This window comes from Meles meles, chromosome 16 (assembly GCF_922984935.1).
Source record: "Meles meles chromosome 16, mMelMel3.1 paternal haplotype, whole genome shotgun sequence".
Lineage (NCBI taxonomy): Eukaryota > Metazoa > Chordata > Mammalia > Carnivora > Mustelidae > Meles > Meles meles.
The window spans coordinates 27,133,158-27,150,934 of record NC_060081.1 but is presented as its reverse complement, the minus strand read 5'-3'; the positions used below and the strand labels follow the sequence as shown (position 1 = coordinate 27,150,934).

Sequence of the window (17,777 nt, the reverse complement as noted above, 5' to 3'; positions counted from 1 at the left end):
CACATCACAGCTGTAGGCCCGGCAGACTTGCCAGCCCAGAAAACCAGTAGAAGACCCTCCCATCTTCACCTCAGAAGATCCTGAAAGGCCCTATACGTGGCTCTAGATCCTCTGTCATGCTCTAGATCAAGTCCTGCTCATCCAGGGACTCCTTCAGTGACCAGGCATCAGCCCCCAGTGACCTGGTGGGAGTCACACCTGCCATGCACCTAGTAATAGGTGCATTGTCTAAAGACCCAGTTGTGGATCCTGAAGAGGATCCTTGTCCCAGAGCCACCCTACTAAACAAGGTACTGGAGAGAGTTCCATTCACCCAGGGACCAGACAGGATCCACACCTACCTGCTAATTACGGCTCTAACCCAGCATGACTGTGATTCTGGAGGTAATCCCATCAGTCCAGGGAATAGACAGAAGTTTGTACCTGTGGAAACCAGTCTATATTGACTGGAAGAGGTGTCTGCTTCTTTGAATAGATACCATTTGCAAGGCTACATGGATCATGAAGAATCACGCAAATATGACACTGCCAAAGGAAACCAATAATATTCCAACAACCAACCCCAAAGAAATAGAGATCTATGAATTACCTTTCAAGAATTCAAAACAATCGTCTTAAAGAAATTCAGTGAAAGGCATAAGAACATAGACAACCAAATGAAATCAGGAAAATAATGCATGTACAAAATGAAAACTTTAATAAAGAAACAGAACCCATAAAAAAGAGCCAAAAGAGAATTCCCCAAATACAAATACAATGATAGAACTGAAAATTCAAGAGAGCTTCAACAACAGACTTGATCATGCAGAAGAATCATCAAACTCAAAGACAGATCATTTGTTATTAACCAGATAGAACAACAAAAAGAAAAAAGAGTAAGAAACAGTGAAGAAAGTCTACATGAATATGGGACACCATCAAGCCAATAAACATTTACACCATGGGAGGACTAGAAGGAAAAAAGAAAGGGAGATGGAGAGGAGAAGTGAGTTGGGGGAAATCAGAGGGGGAGACAAACCATGAGAGACTGTGGACTCTGAGAAACAAACTGAGGGTTTTGGAGGGGAGGCCAGGGTTGGGTGAGTCTGGTGCTAGGTATTATGGAGGGCACGTATTACATGGAGCTCTGGGTGTGGTGCGTAAACAATGAATTTTGGAACACTGAAAAGAAATAAAATGGGAAAAAAACTGTGGTATTTTTAAAAAATGATTTTAAAAAATAATAGCTGAAAACTTCCCAAATCCAGGAAGAGACATGGATATCAAGTACAAGAAGCTCAAAGGACCCCAAGATCAACCAAAGAAGATTACTCTGAAGCACATTATAATAAAAATGTAGAAACTCGGAGACAAGAAGGGAATTTTGAAAGCGGCAAGAGAAAATGACTCATCATACACAAGGGAACCCCATAAAGCTATTAGCAGATTTCTTTGCAGAAACCTTGCATTCCTGAAGAAAGTGGAATAATATATTCACGGTGCTGAAAGAAAACACTGCCAACTAACCATACTATATTGAGGAAAAATGTCCTCCGAAATGAAGGAGAGATAAAGACATTAAAGAAAGCTAGACAAACAAAAGCTAAGGAAATCAGCTAGAGATAAAAGCTAGACAAACAAAAGCTAAGGAAATTCATCACCACTAGACCTGCCTTGCAGAAATGCTAAAGACACTAAGCACCAATACAAAAACATATAGGTATGAAACTCAGTAGTAAAGGTAAATACTTAAATAAATTTACAATACCACAACAGTATGAAATTAAAGGTAATTTCTTACTAGCTTAAAATAGACTGTGCTATTTACCTCATGATAACCACAAGAAATACTTACAGTAATCACACAAAAGACAAAGATAAAGGAATTAAAGCACACTATTTCAAATAATAATCACAAAGGAAGACAGTAAGAGAGTAACAAAGCAAATCTGTAGAGTCAGAAAACAACATCAATATAAGTCCCTACCCTATCAATAATTATGCTAAATATAAAAGGACTAAATTATTCAATCAAAAGACACTAAGTGGCTGACTAGATTTTTTAAAAAACACAAAATCTAACAACATGCTGCTATAAGAGACTCATTTTATTTTTTTTCATTAACACATAATATATTATTTATTTCAGGGGTACAGGTCTGTGAATCATCAGTCTTACACAATTCACAGCATTCATCATAGCACATACCCTCCCCAATGTCCATCACCCAGCCACCCCATCCCACCTCCCCCTCCCTCCAGCAACCCTCAGTTTGTTTGTTTAAGAGACTCACTTTAGCTTTAAGGACTTAAATAGGTTGAAAGTGAACAGATGGGAAAAGATATTCCATACAAATGGCAATCAACAGAGAGCAGGAGTGGCTACCCTTTCATCAGATAAAAAAGACTTTTAATCAAAATTGGTCACAAGGGACAAAGGTCACTATATAATGATAAAGAGATTGACTCATTAAAAGAATATAACAGTTATAAATATGTATACATCCAACACTGGTATACCTAAATATTTATTTATTTATTATTATTTTTAAAAGATTTTATTTATTTATTTGACAGAGATCACAAGTAGGCAGAGAGGCAGGCAGAGAGAGAGAGAGGAAGGTAAGCAGGCTCCCCACTGAGCAGAGAACCTGATGCAGGGCTCAATCCCAGGACCCTGGGATCATGACTTGAGCCGAAGGCAGAGGCTTTAACCCACTGAGCCACCCAGGCGCCCCTAAATATTTAAAGCAAATATTAACAGAACTGAAGGAAGAAACAAACAACAATGCAATAACAGGATGTCAGTACCCCACACTGAGAAATGGAAAAATCACTTAGAACATCAATAAGGACGCACTGGACTTGGCCTATAACTTGGACCAAATAGACCTAATGTAATTATTGATAGATAATAACTATCACTAACTTTCTAATGGGAAAATTAACAAATGTGTGGAAATTAAACAACACACTCCTGAACAACCATGGGTCAAAGAAGAAGTCAAAGTGAAATAAAAAAAAATCTTGAAAGAAATGAAAATGGAAATACATTATTAAAATCTATGGGGTGTAGCAAAAGCTCATATAAGAAATAAATTAATAGCAATAACACCTACATTAAAGGGAGTAAAAAAGGTCATAAATGAACCTAAATTTACATCTCAAGTAACCAGGAAAAGAAGAACTAAGTCCAATTTTAGAAGAAGTAACAAAGATCAGAGCAAAACTAAATGAAATGGAGACCATAAAGATAATAGAAAAGATCAACAAAATTAAGAGGTTTTTTGAAATGATAAACAAAATTGACAAACCATTAACTGACTAAAATAAAAAGAGAAAATAAATAAAATTTAAAAATTAAAGAAAAGTTACAATTGACACAACAGAAATACAAAGGATTATAAGAGTGTAATATGAACACCAACAAACTGGATAATGGATAAACTCCTAGAAACATATAACCTACCAAAACCGAATCATGAAGAAACAGAAAATCCAAAAAATAATAAGAAGACTGAATCTGTAATCAAAAATCTCTCAATCCAGAAAAGCCCAGGACTAGGTGGTTTCACTGGTGAATTTTACCAAACATTAAAGAATACCAACTCTTCTCAAACTCTTCCCAAAAAGTTGGAGAAGGGAACACACCAAAATTCATTTTACAAGGCCAGCATTACCCTAATACCAAAGCCAGATAAGGACACTACAAGAAAAGAAAACCACAAGTCAGTATCTCTGATGAATACAAATGCAAAAATTCCCAACAAAATACTACCAAACCAAATGCAACAGCACATTAAAAAGATCATACACTGGGGCGCCTGGGTGGCTCAGTGGGTTAAAGCCTCTGCCTTCAGCTTGGGTCACAGTCCCAGATCCTGGGATCGAGCCCCACGTTGGGCTCTCTGCTGAGCAGGGAACATTCTTCCTCCTCTCCCTCTGCCTGCTTCTCTGCCTACTTGTGATCTCTGTCTGTCATGAATGGATGAAATCTTAAAAAAAAAAAAAAAAAACATACACAATGACCAAACAAGATTTTTCCCTGGGATGCAAGAGTGGTTCATCTCATGCAAATCAATGTGATACACCATGTTAATAGAACAAAGGTTAAAAATTTATATATCCTCTCAATAGATGCAGAAAGAGCATTTGACAAAATTCAAACTCCTTGAATTTTTCATTCAACAAAGTATTGGAAATCTTAGCAGAGCAATCAAGAAACAGAAGGAAAGGGGCACCTGGGTGGCTCAGTTGGTTAAGCGACTACCTTCGCTCAGGTCATGATCCCAGGGTCCTGGGATCGAGCTCCACATTGGGCTCGCTGCTTAGCAAGAGAGGCTGCTTCTCCCTCTCCTTCTGCCTGCTACTCTGCCTCCTGGTGCTATCTCTCTGTCAAATAAATAAATAAAATCTTAAAAAAAAAAAAGGGAAGAAAGGAAAGAAGGAGGGAGGGACAGAGGAAATCCAAATCAGAAAGGAAGATATAAAATTGTCTCTGTTTAAGTTTGTCGGGTGTCTGGGTGACTCGGTCAGTTAAGCATCTGCCTTGGTCTCGGGTCATGATTCAAAGAGTCCTGAGACAGAGCTCCATGTCTGGCTCCCCGCTCAGAGGGAAGTCTATTTTTCCCTCTGCCACTCACCCCGCTCATGCTCTCTCTCAAGTAAATAAAATTTTTAATTTAAAAAAAAAAAATTGTCTCTGTTTGCAGATGATACAATCTTATATATAGAAAACCCCAAAGACCCCACTAAAAACTATTAGAACGAATAAACAAATTCAGTAAACATCACAGAATACAAAATTATAAAAATCAGTTGCATTTCTATATCCTAACAAGCTATCAGAGAAATTAAAAAACAATTCCATCATCAAAAATAATAAAATACATAGGAATAAATTTAACCAAGGAGGTGAAATCCCTCTGCACTCCCATATTCACTGCAGCACTATTCACAACAGCCAAGACACGGAAACAACTTAAGTGTCCATCAATGGAAGAATGGATAAAGAAGATGAAAGATGTAGATATAGACACAGATCAAACAGATGTATTAATGAAATATTATTCATTCATGAGAAAGAAGGAAATCCTGTCATTTGCGACAACAACCTTCTCACTTACATGTGGACTCCTGAAAGAAAGAAAGAGAAACCCATAGAAACAGACATATAATGGTGTTTGCCAGGGGCTTGCTGGGAGAAATGCAGAAGGGTTGGTCAAAAGGCACAGAAGTCCAGTTATTAGATGAGTAAGTTCTGGGATCTACTGTGCAGACGGTGACTGTAGTTAACAACACTGTGTTAAGTATTTGAAAGTCTGTAAGAGGAGTAAATCTTAAACATTCTCATCACACACAAAAAAGAAATGGTAATTATGTAAGGTGATAGATGCACTAATTTTATTATGATAATCATTTTATAATACATATGGGTATCAAATCATCATATTGTATACCTTAAACTTACACAACATCATATGTCAATTTAAGCCCAATAAAGCTGGGAATAAAAACAATCATTCGCACAACCAGGTAATAAGGTAAAGTCACTTAGAAAAGAAAAAAAATAAGCTAGCTTCAGGTTTCTCCTCAACAGCATGCATCATGAGAAGACCCTGGAGCACAAGCCATATGACACTCAAAGGGAAAAGAGTCAGCCAAGAGCTTTCTATCCAGCCAAACTGTCCTTTAAGTATGCAGATATAGAAAAGAACATTTGAAAACCCTGGGAATACTGTTCTTGTGATTATTCCTTGAGGAAACTCTTAGAACTTCAGCCAATCAAGAGATCAACTAAGTACCTATCACATACATATGACCTATCAACTATGTACCAGGTGCTATATAAAACACTGTGAGAGGTACCTGGCGGGCACAGTTTTGGGTGTCTGACTTTTGACGTCAGCTCAGGTCATGATCTTAGGATTGTGAAACTGAGTCCCATGTCCAGCTCCACACTCAGCACAGAGTTGTCTTGACTGGCTTGAGACTCTCTCTCCCTCTTCTCTACCCCCGCCCAAATAAAGAAGTAAGTAAGTAAATAAATAAATAAATAAATATTTTTTAAAAAATAAAATACTGTGTGTGTGGTATATACACAACCATACAATGTACACATACATACATATACATATATAAACACACATATTCACACACACATATATGTATTCCTAACAACCCACAAGGCAAACACCACGATCCTCATTCATAAACAAGAAAGCTAAAGTTCAGATTGGTTAGGTACCTTAACCAAGATCACACAGCTCAGTGATAAATCCAAACTCAACTCTGACTCCAAAGCCAGGCTCCTGATTCTACTACATTAGAGTTCCTAGAACATAGGACAGTGCCTTATTCTGCCTCCTCATCATTTAACACAGACAATATAATAGAAGAGCTATTATTCCCACTTTATAGGAACTTTAGAGGAACAGGAGGCAGAAAGGTGAAATATCTTGCCCAAAGTTACATAGCTATTTAAGTGATAGGGCCAGCCCATATGACTGAGAGCAGAGCGAGGCAACAGATACATGATGCAAGTCACAAATTACAATTACAAATTTTCTGGTAACCACATTTTAGAAAGTAAAAAGAAATAAGTGACCTTAACTTTATTAATTTATTTGCTATAATCCAATATATTCATATTATCATCTCAACATACCTATATTAAAAATTATCTGATATTTTATATTTTTTCTATTTTAAGTATTTGAAATCCAGTGTATATCAAAGATACTAACAGCACATATCAAATTGGTCTTGACACATTTCAAGTTTCAGTAGCCACATGGGGTTTTACAGTACTACCTAGAACCTCCAAACGTTGGGAAAAGCTCAGGAGGAGAACTCTGAGATAAACTGAGGTTAATTTCCTACCAATCTGCTAGGATAGAAGGGCCCTAGAATCAAAAATTAAACTGAAATCTCCAAATCAAAGAATATGCCCAACCTTGCTTTTGTGACCAGATGTTCGTATCTGATATTAGGGACCTCACTTGAGTGCATACTGTCATCCACACAAGCATTAGACCAGAGCCAATTCACATCTAGTCGATGGCTGTAACCATTGGAAACTGATGTGCAGAGAAGGTGTGGCCTCCTGGAAGTCACTGCAGATTTGGGGAACACCAGTGACCAGAGATGAGACTGGGTTTCAAAAAATAGACAGAATGCTTTTAAGTCCTGGTCAGACACAAAGAAATAAGCAGAAGGGCCACTCAGAGTTTGCTTAGTCTTATTAGTTTCCCTGACTCCCTGAGAATGCCCAGAAACAGGGACGTGGAAGATGATTTTTCCGGCCTCTATTTTAGACTCTGAAGAAAGAAGAAATATTTTGGCAGCACCAGCTGAAGCCCTACCAGCCAGGGCAGATGAAGCTTGTCGTTGCAGTCAAGCATAGGCTGCCATGTTTAGAGGACTGGGAAGCTCAAGTTCAACAGATTCCTTAAGAGCCAGCCATCAACACAAGGAAACCCTGCTACCTGCCCATCCAATTCACACCTTCACTTCCCATCAAAGAGGTGGCTGGGGACACCTGCCAGGAGAATGTTGGGGATGGTGAAACCCAACCCAGGCAAGAACAGTGGAAGGACTGCCTGGTCCTAGAGAGGAATCTTTTCTTTAAAAAAAAAAAAAAAAAAAAGGTGCTGAGAGCTCAGGGAATGTCAAATGTCTCTGTTTTATTTTCCTTATGGATAAGATGAATATTTCATGATATACAAAGACCATGAAGAGAACCCATACTCATTAACTGAGAGGGAATTCAAGCTGCAGGGGGCTGAGTGGCTCAGAAGAGCTCCAGAAGGCAGCATCACTCCGGTCCCACAGTAATTAGGCTCTGTTGGTACCCTTTCTCCTCTCCAGCAGTTACTCAAGCCCAGAACAAAAAGAGGCAAGGACACCTACATGGAGAGATTATTTAACTGGACTATAGCTTTTCTGCATGGGGATAGTGCATAGGGTAATGGGAAGTCATACTCTGAAAGCCAGTTATCTGGAGTCCAGAAAGTTGGTAATAGCAGGAAAAGCAGGAAATTTCTTCCAGTTGCCAGGTCAGTTTTCTGAGCAGTGTCCCTCTAACTCTTCACTTGACAGTTTCTCCTTTCCATGCAACAAGAGGCACAAAGAACTCCTGAGCAGGTGTTCCTAAAGGGGTGTCCTCCCTCCCCAGCCCGGAGAGGGGCCCAAGCAAACTCATACTGGCAAATGCTGACCCCAAGGGTGGGAAATGGGGAACAGGAACTGAGTAGGACGGACTGATCATCTGGTCTGAGGCCTTGGGTCGGGTTGGAAACCACACGTTTTCCAAACCAGACTAATCTGTCAAGGATTTCTGGGCAGTTTTTGAGTGGGAGAAAAGCAATGTTGGCATTTCTGGGACACTGTGATGGAGAGAGTAGATAAGATTGTGTATTTAGGATTTGGGTTCTCTCCTCAACTTCAGAACGTGGGATTGCTGAAATGCCACTAGAACAGCAGGCCACGCTTTGAGCACTTCAGACTAAGAACATGTTTTAATCTATAATTTAAATCTGTATGAGTCACAGGGTTGGGAAGATGGTAGCTGCTGAAAATGTAAGCTATGCAAGCCAGATAGGCTTCCCTTTATAACTAAGTTGCCAAGGAACACATAAGCCAAAACTGAACCCCTTTACAGAAACTGGCATGCCTTGGGGAACCCGTGACACCTCACACTCTTTACCCTTACTGAAACATTGCCCACTAGGCTTCATCTTGTGAATTACTTTCCCTAGGCATGGCATACAGCCTGAATTAATATTGTTGTTGTTGTTAGAATAGTATTAAACTCGCTTAACAATGGACAGTTTTTCAAATTCCATCAGAACAAAGGCGTAAGTTACCTAAAGCAGTGCCACCCATGAGCTCTTGCAGAACCTCTCCCCAGCTTGCTGCGGGGCACTAAGAGTCGGAATCCCCAACGTTGTGTCAGGGACAGGCTTTGTGATTCAACCCCCTGCCTTAGTCTCCACCTGGCCCCCCAGCCCTGTAATGCAACCGCCTCCTTCTAGAGCCCCGCACCCTTCTCCTGGGAGCTCTGTAGCATCATCATGTGAACAGAGGGACCTGTCAAGCAGATTTTTCCTGCAGCTTCCTCGCTTCTTCCAAAGAGTAGTTCTGGCCTCAAGCTAGAGATTTCAGTCAATAACTTAAAATGAGTAGGAGGGTGGAGGTGGAGATGGGCTCTCTCAGACTTCCAGCTGGGTCCCCCCACAACATTTCACACTCTGGACACGAGCTTCCTTCCCTGCTTTTCTCAGCAGGGTCTGCTCAGTGTCTTTGGCACTCTGCCGTTTCATCAGCCCCAAAGAAACTCCCACCTCTTGGTTTTCTGAGTAACCTTCTAACGCTGGTTTTTCTGAACCTACTTCTCACTGGTTTGGTGACCTCATTCTCTATGCTGTTAAACTCTCTGATCACAGTCTCTGCATAAAAGAGCAGGTTCGTTCTACCTCCACAGAGGTGCCCGTGGGGCCCTGGCCCTCGCAAGAGGCAGGTCAATCCCGCACATGAGCCTAGAAGCCCCACTGTCGCTGATGGACGGGGCAGCAGAAAACCCACAAGCTGTGTTGGCATGCTTGCTACAGCATCAGCTAACCCGGCAGCAGAACAGCCCTGCCTGTCCAGGGACTAAGTCCAGCATTGACACATTGGGACCACATCCTCAGAAGCTTCTCAAGTTTCCACACACATAACTTAGGCCACTTCCCTGGGTCGTAATAAACTTCTGCCTGGTTGCTAGGCTGACAAATCCACCAATAATATCAGGAACTGCCCCTGGACCAGACAAATAATGAAAAAGATACCATCAGTCCCTATCTAGTGCTTTCATTTCTAAAGATACAGAAAACCACACTGGGTAGTTGTGTGTTTTTTGAATCCCAGGTACCTGGAGGGCGCTTTCCTTTCAGTTTCCTTAAATTCCAAGTAATTATACTGTCACCATCCTTTATGGCAAATTCGGGAAAGTCCATACACTCTGTTCTCTCTGCAAATGCATGGAATCTGAAACAGGAAGAGATTCGCAACATTAGGCTAGTGGTGCTATTTGTGCATGTCCACTCATTCTCCCAGGACTGTGACCTTGCTCTGCTGTGGCACCAAGCATCTTAGATGTTTCAAGGCTTTCCCCTTTACCTGCAGTTCTCCCAAAACAAAAGACAGGGAGCAAAAGAGAAGAGAGAACTGTGAATGTTGTTGGGATTTTAACAGATGACTCTTCTCTTAGAGGGAATTAACCCAACCAAATGGTATGTATTGACCCTAGAAAAACGATGCCCTCTGCTTTATATTTATCCTTCTGGGTTCAATCATGTCAATACGGTGTTGACAAGCCAACAGTCTGAGGCCCCAACAGTGCCCGTGGCCCTGCAGGTTCAGTGTTGAAAGCTGGCGTCAACAGGCACCATTGGCTCGTCTGCCAAATGCCGATGGGCTTCAGTCAACTTGAATTCGGCAAATAAGCACTTCCCCAGAAACTAGGCGAAAGCACTAATGAAAAGAATTCTTGTGTGGAATTTTTAGCACCTGACTCCTCAAAATGTGGTGTGAGGAGTTGTAGCAGCACCTGAGAACTGGTTAGGGATGCTCATTCTGAGGCCCTACCTGGAGCTGCTGAGTCAGAATAAGCACTTTAACAAGATCCCCGGGGGATTCAAGAAGCACTGGTCTGGTCTGCAAAATGATGGGCTAAGCACACCCTTGACACCAATTACCTGGAATCCAAAAAGTCAGTTATAGCAGGAAATTTCTTTCTGATTAACAGGAGCTCTCTGGGTAACGTTCCTCTAGTCCCTCAAGAGTTCCACCTCTGTCTCTTCTTCAGCAGGAAGAGAATCCTGAAGCAGGGACTTAGGATGGACAGTTGGATGCACAGATGGTGGGAGAGGTGTGGGGGCTTCACCTGGATCATGGAAATCCTCAGTTCTATCTGTTTCTAGAGGGTTTCAGGTGCAACTAAAACAATGACAATGGCACTCAACAAGCCAGGCTTGTCCCAACAGCCCTTCATGAGGCCAGCGGACCATTAACCTGGCCATGCTGGCCTCCCACGGGTGCTTCCACCGGAGTGGACATGGCCAACTTCCCCTGTCCTTTGACTTCCTGTGCTGCCAGGTCCCACACCCTGGGTGCCAAGGCCTTTGATGCCCAAGACTTTCCACTCTCTGATCTGTTCTCCAGATTAGAAAACAGGGTACCTCACTTATGCAGACACCAAAACATGCTTTGCAGGTCGGTGGCTCTATTCAGACATGGACTCGGGCACAGGGGAACCAGGAATCCAGCCTCCCTGCAAGCTGAGATGCTCAGGGCACGCCCTTTGGAGTTCCCTAATGACTGCTCTTCAGCTGAGGTTCAACAGCCAAGGGTGTGTGGTGGTCAACCCAGAGACTTGGGGATCTGGCAGGCATGGAGCAGGCAGGAGCACCACCGGCTGGGGGGCTGGGCTCACTTGGGAGGGCAAGAGCAGGAACAGAAAAGCATGTCTATATGTCATCCTCTTCTGCAAAACTCACACTCAATAGTACATAGCCTAAAAGTCAGGAGCTGAACTGCAGGTTTTCGCATGTTAAATTGCACCCTAACCTATCACCTGCCCAGAGAAAATGCCCCATGTGAATTAAGCAGAGGACCAACAAGACAGGTGGGCCTGCCAGTAGCCTTTTACTCTCTCCAGTAGCAAAAGTAGGACAGTGAGCCCTCCTGTATTTGAGGGGATTTAGGAACCCAGAATCAAAGCCAAATATCTAATGTTCAAAGATTTCAAAGTGTTTTAATGGTAACCAGAGCAGTGGTCTTCAGAATCACCAGGGGTCCTGTTAAGAATGAATATTCTTGGCCTTCCCCTAAAGCTCAAAAATCAGATCTCTAGGGCTATGGCCAAGGTATCTGCATTTTAATCAAACTCCCTCCGCAGTTCTTCTGCAAAGTGAATGATTAAATGCCTAGTCCCAGGATCCCCTCTATTATGTAGAATCACCTCTAAGGTCAAGCCCTCCACTCTGAATTATTAACAAGCTCCCCAGGCAAAGGTGATGAGCAAATTTGGGAAAACATGCTCAAGGGCAAGAACTGTACCCACTTCAGACAGAGTGACTGAGACAAGGACTCAGTCATTCTCCTTGTAAACGCTTAAGTAGCTGATCTCTCTCCACAAGGGACCTAAACCTATCCACACAGACAAGGTGGTGGGTATGTTTTAAAACGTAAATTCAGTTGTTATTCAGCTACAATGACGCCACCAGATCGGTACAACTGGCACTGAAAATAGAGGTTGCTACTCACAGTTCCTGCTATAGACTAGTATTGTGGTTCCCAATCCCCAAATACATATGTTGAAGACTTAACCCCTAATGTAATCATATTTGGAGATAGAGCCTCTAGGAGATAATTAAGGTTAAATGAGGTTATAAGGCTAGGGCCCTGATCCAATGAATTAAGTACCTTTTTTTTTTCTTTAAGATTTATTTTAGAGAAAGAGCATGCATACAAGCAGGGATGGTCAAGAGAGGGAAGGAGAGACTCTTAAGCAGTCAAGCAGACTCCGTATTGAGTGCAGCTCAACTCCCCACGGGGCAGCTCAATCTCAGGACCCTGAGATCATGATCTGAGCAGAAATCAGGAGTCAGACGCTTAACCAAATGATCCAGCCACCCAGGCGCCCCGAGATTAGTATGTTTTTAAGAAGATAAACCAAAGAACTTACAGGTGTGCTTGTACTTGCTCGCTCTCTCTCTCTCCCTTCATCATCCTTCCTACCCTCCCTCCCAAGTGAGGATAAAGTTAGAAGGCAGCCTGGAAGAGCTCTCGCCAGAAACTGAATCGGCCAGCACCTTGATCTTGGACTTCCCAGCCTCCAGAAGTGTGAGAAATAAATTTCTGTTGTTTAAGCCATCCAGTCTGTGTTATCTGTTACGGTGACCCAAACTGACTACTAATATAGCTCTCAAGAGGCAGGGGAACACACCACAGCACACTACGCCATGCCACACAGGGCAGCACCAGGGCCGGTCAGGAGACATGAGGGAATAAGGGGAAAACATGGGCAAGAGTCTTTATTGTAGATCCTGCAGGATGGAATGGGTGAGGTTTAGGATGGGCAGCTGATTAACTTCAGTGGGTTCTGGATTGTAGGAGCTGCGCCAAGATGTTCAGTACCCAGCCCTGGCATGAACAGTGCAGGGGAAAAGAGGTCCTGAGCATGAGTGACTGCTGGCACCAAGGTGCTCTGGATCAATTAGCTTGCGTAGGAATGGTGCACTCCTGGGTGAGCCATCTAAACTCTCTAGAAATTAGCTACCCTTGGAGGGAGCAGTCTCTCCAGGGTCAGCAAGGACCCCTGATGTCAAACCACCAGAATTACAGAAAATAACAAGGCAAGATTAATACCGGGTAGAGAAAAAAAGGCCTGGAGACTAAAGACCACTGGACGGAGGAGAGCACAGAAACAGACTGGTTAGGAATATCACTGCTGATCGTGCGCAAGCAGGCAGTTCGCCCACTGTCACTCAAGAGCGAATTTTCTGCCTACCTGCTGTGGGTCTTGGCACTCAGATCCTTTAAGAAAGCAATAGTGCCTTCTCCTCTGGCATTGAAGGACACTGGGCAGACAGGACATAGGATCTCCAAAGCCCCTTGAAGAAGGAGCCCCTTGGTTTGTTCAGGAACATCTCCCACCACAAAGTAGTAAATGGATTCAATCTGCAAGACAAGAGTAGCAACAGTTTATCTCCCTGAAGTGCCCTAGACTCGTACCAGACTCACTGGCAGTATACTTTCTACAAAACTGCCTTTGCTCCTGGGGGCCGGGGGGGGGCGGTGGGAGCAGCAGGAGTAGCAGCACAGGTCCACGTTTGGTGACGATATTTGGGGGCCAAAGTCAGGAAGTAAAATATTCAAGGCCTGGTGTCAAGAAGGTCTGTTGGCAGTGGTCACAGTCTCAGGTCTTACATGGGAAGGACAGGATAGGCCAGTGTGGGAAAGAGCTTCCACTAAGCCCATGGATACATGAGACAGGTCAGGAGTGGCTGTTTTCAACACAAAGGAAGTGTGGGCACAGTCACTGTGGGCAGGAAGCTTACAAACCATTTCCCACAGTGGTGCCAGAATTCTACAATACAAATTCATCTCTCCTCAGTCTGAGGCAGAACAGGGGGAAGGAGGGCTTATTTCCACTTGGCTCACGCTCTGCTCTCATGTCACGGGGAAGCACACGTGGGGGAAGATAAGGCTGTCCTGACTTCATGCAGCAGGTCGGGGACCAAGTCTACACGCTGGGCCTTGAGTCTCGCCACCACACCAGGCCATGAGGGGGACAGGAGAATGAACAAACCCATGTCAGGAGCCCCACCACACACATCCCCCAACATTCAACGAGGGATTTGGGAGATGCACACCTCACCCAGGTAGGAGACAATCCCATAATTTAGAGACACGTTAAAATCCACCCGAGGGGGCCCCCCGACCAGAGTCCCACCCCAACCTCAACCACGCTGCCCTCCTCTTCCGGAGGATCTGCCTTCCACAGTGCTTGACTTCCCTGCCACTAACGAGTTCTGTGAACTTGGGGATAGAAGTTCAGTTTCCTCACTTATAAAAAGGGAGGTAATGTAGTGCACCTCATGACTGAGGTTAAACAAGACGACTTGCGCTTTTGCATGCATAGTTCTCAGAAAGTTAAAAACCCAGAGAGAGCCAGGAATACATGCCATCTACATCCACCCCTTAAAACACCTTGACTGTTTCCACAGAAAACTGGGGAAGAATCCCCACAAAACGCATTGGGTTTGAAGGGATAAATAGATGTCATGGACTCATGAGCCTTTCTCTGCTCTAATCACAAACCCTGCTAATGAAGGTACACAGGTACCTTGGTTCGACCTCAAACCTGGGACTTAAACCACCTGATGCAGAGAGAAGGGGACTTATGGTCAGCTCCCTGGCTGGCTGGGCCTCCCTGTCTGCAGTAGCTGGGGCTGACTGTGCCCACCCCACTCCCATGACTCTATCTCTCAGGCCTTTCAAACCTGATCCCTGATTTTAAAAAGGACCTAATGGGAAGTAAAGACAGAGCAATGTTGTATATCTCTTGCAGCCAGTTGCCAAGAAGCAGAAAAAATACTGAAAGAAGGAAGAAATGGTGATCTCTGTATCCCTTGTTAGGGAACTAATATTCTCTCAGCAAATGCATTCTCTTTCCCTTCTCCCCTTTCCCCCACAATACTTTGTGAGAGAGGGGTTCAACGGGCTCCCCTTTCCTGCACTGTTATTAGTGTTCCAGCTGGGTTGGGCCCAAACTTAGCATGGGGATGGGTTCAATCTCACATAAGGATCTAAAGTCACATGTGGCCCAAGAGAGGAGAATAGGCACAGGGAGTATTTTGTAAAATCTGTTAGTTCAACAGGAAGGTGAGGACAAACATCTCCAGGTGGTCTGTCTGCGGCTTCTGACACCGTGCCCCTCTGTTGCACGTCATGCCAACTCAGCTTCTCTGCACTGGCAATGACCCAAGAGTCTGAGATCCTTGCGCAGAGATGTTTTTCCCTTGAGACTGCATCAAGCTAAAAATTGCTGTAGCCAGCAGAGTCAGGATTTCCTTTCCTTTGCTCAGGCTCCAGGGTTATTCACTATTCATTAAGTTCATTTCTCAGCTGCTTAATCGCCTATGTTTTCAGTTATCTGTGCTACAGACTTCCTGGGACGTGCTCTACAGTGAGACCACCTATCCCATCCCCAGTCTCCTCTGGCACACTGTCTCCCTGCCTCTCCTTTCCACTCACAGAATGACACTAACAAAACAGGAGAGGAAGGCAAATATGCCACCTAGCCCTATCCTCCACCAAGTGGCAAAATGCCTTTTAAAATGACATGGCTTTGGGGTCATCTGCTCTTTGGGATGATAAACCAACATGAATTATTTTTTTCAACACTCACAGGAGTCCTGTGGAAAAGGAATTCTTGTTATCACACCCAGTTTACAGATGAAGAAATGGAGGACTGGACAGGTGAAGTGACCTGGTCTTTCAGCTAGGAAATCCAGCTGCCTGACCCCGTGAGCCTTTGCTTTCAACCACTTCATTCTGCCGGCTCATCATGGCCAGGCTGGTCACCTCTTAGAAACCGACGTGAGTGGTGCCAGGGTGGCTCAATCCATTAAGCATCTGCCTTCGGCTCAGGTCATGATCCCAGAGTCCTGGGATCAAGTCCCACATGGGGCTCCCTGCTGGGAGAGTCCCTATGGGGAGTCTACTGCTCCCTCTGCTTTCCCCTTGGCTTGTGCTCTCTCACACACTCTCTCACTCTCTCTCTCTCAAATAAATAAAATCTTAAAAAAGAAAAAAAAAAAAAAAAGGAAAGGAAAGAAATGGATGTGAATCCCAAAACTGTACGAGCAAGATCATGGGATAGGAAGGTGGCCAGAGACGGGCACTCCTTTCACTTTCTTGGCTCTCACACTATCCAAGGCTCCTAGTCCCTGGTATCAACATCATATCAACATCACTGACTAAAACCTGGGTGAAGTGGTATGGGCTCAGGGGAACTGTCCTCAAAGGAATCCTCTCCCCTGACCCAGTACCTCTGAGCAACTCGGGGCAAGGGCCAGTCTTGAGGATCAATCAGCAGCAGCAGCTGGACCAGGAGCAGCTTTCTCACTGATCAGCATTTTTCCCTAAATGCTAATTTGTACTGAATTTGTTAACACAAGATCTAGAAAATATTTGGGGCTCATTCAGCTACTGTACTGGGACTCAAGAACTCTTGACACTTTACATAAAAGGGGGTAGAGCGTTTGTTTTCACTTGAAATGCCTTGTTCTATCTGGGCCATTTGCTCTGCAGCTACCCCAGGCAGCCTGCACTCAGCCCAGCCAAAGGGGCCATGATATCTTCTCAGACACAGGTTTGGGGGAAAAGAAGAACCAGACTGGGAGCAGCTGCTTCTGCCCTGACTGTCCTCTGTTGTGGCCTGTCAGAAGTCTCGGGCTATCAAAACCTCCACTCTGCAAGAATCAAAGTCAAATGAAAGTGACCCAGAATGACAGTGAGAAGCCTGGCAAAATTCTGTCTTGTTCTTCATACAACTTTGACTGTTTCAACAGTTTTGACCAACTCCAGACCTTGGATGTGACTTCTAGATCTTTCCCGTACCTGTGGTAGCCCTTTCCTTATTCGGCCCATTTTGATTTTCTGATCTCCCCGCCCCATGGTGGTAACTGCCCTTTTGATGTTAATCCAGCTCAGTTCTCCAATTCCTCCTAACACCCTCGACCATCAACAACTTTCTGGCCTGCCAGATTTCGGGGTCCCTGTCTCCAACCACTATCCCCTTGGGAATCATACAAGGCTCAGCAAATTCACCTGCCTGGTTCCATGCAGACTACCGCCTTTCAATTCAGAAAACCCAAATCTGTACCATAGCAAGGGGAATGGGAATTTCTTGGACCCACATCTAGCCCCAATTTCAAGAATATCAATAGTACTTCTTTCCCATTCCTTCAATCTTCAACAAACATTTACTGAGCCCTTGCCAGGCACTGCCATTTCTAGGGACACAAAGGTGAAAAGATCTGATGCCTGGCTGAACCACAGCCATGCTTGTGACTGGTATGGTCAGCCCTTCAGTTTACTGTCCAGTAGTGAAGGTTCCTTATGGAATCATAGGGGTCTGGCTCTAATTCACCCATTTACTCCTCCAGTGAAGAAGATACTTTTTTAAAGTAAACAAATGTATCCCTATCAGCTGGATAGAAGAGAGGCTGAGCCACCACAAGGAA

General features: G+C 43.8%; 1 protein-coding gene across 5 annotated transcripts in view; it reads right to left on the bottom strand.

Annotated features, from left to right (window-relative positions):
* VWA3B (von Willebrand factor A domain containing 3B) overlaps positions 1-17,777 on the bottom strand; it is a 225,073-nt gene that overhangs the window by 185,464 nt on the left and 21,832 nt on the right. For all 5 annotated transcript variants that reach the window (XR_006815228.1, XM_045980137.1, XM_045980138.1 and 2 more), the window contains 2 exons: positions 13,535-13,704; positions 9,893-10,008 (listed from right to left, as the gene is read on the bottom strand). Coding sequence is in view for 4 of the 5 variants with exons in the window: in XM_045980137.1 (XP_045836093.1) it covers positions 9,893-10,008; positions 13,535-13,704 (286 nt within the window). In the remaining variant the exon portion in view is untranslated. The remainder of the gene's footprint in view (positions 1-9,892; positions 10,009-13,534; positions 13,705-17,777) is intronic.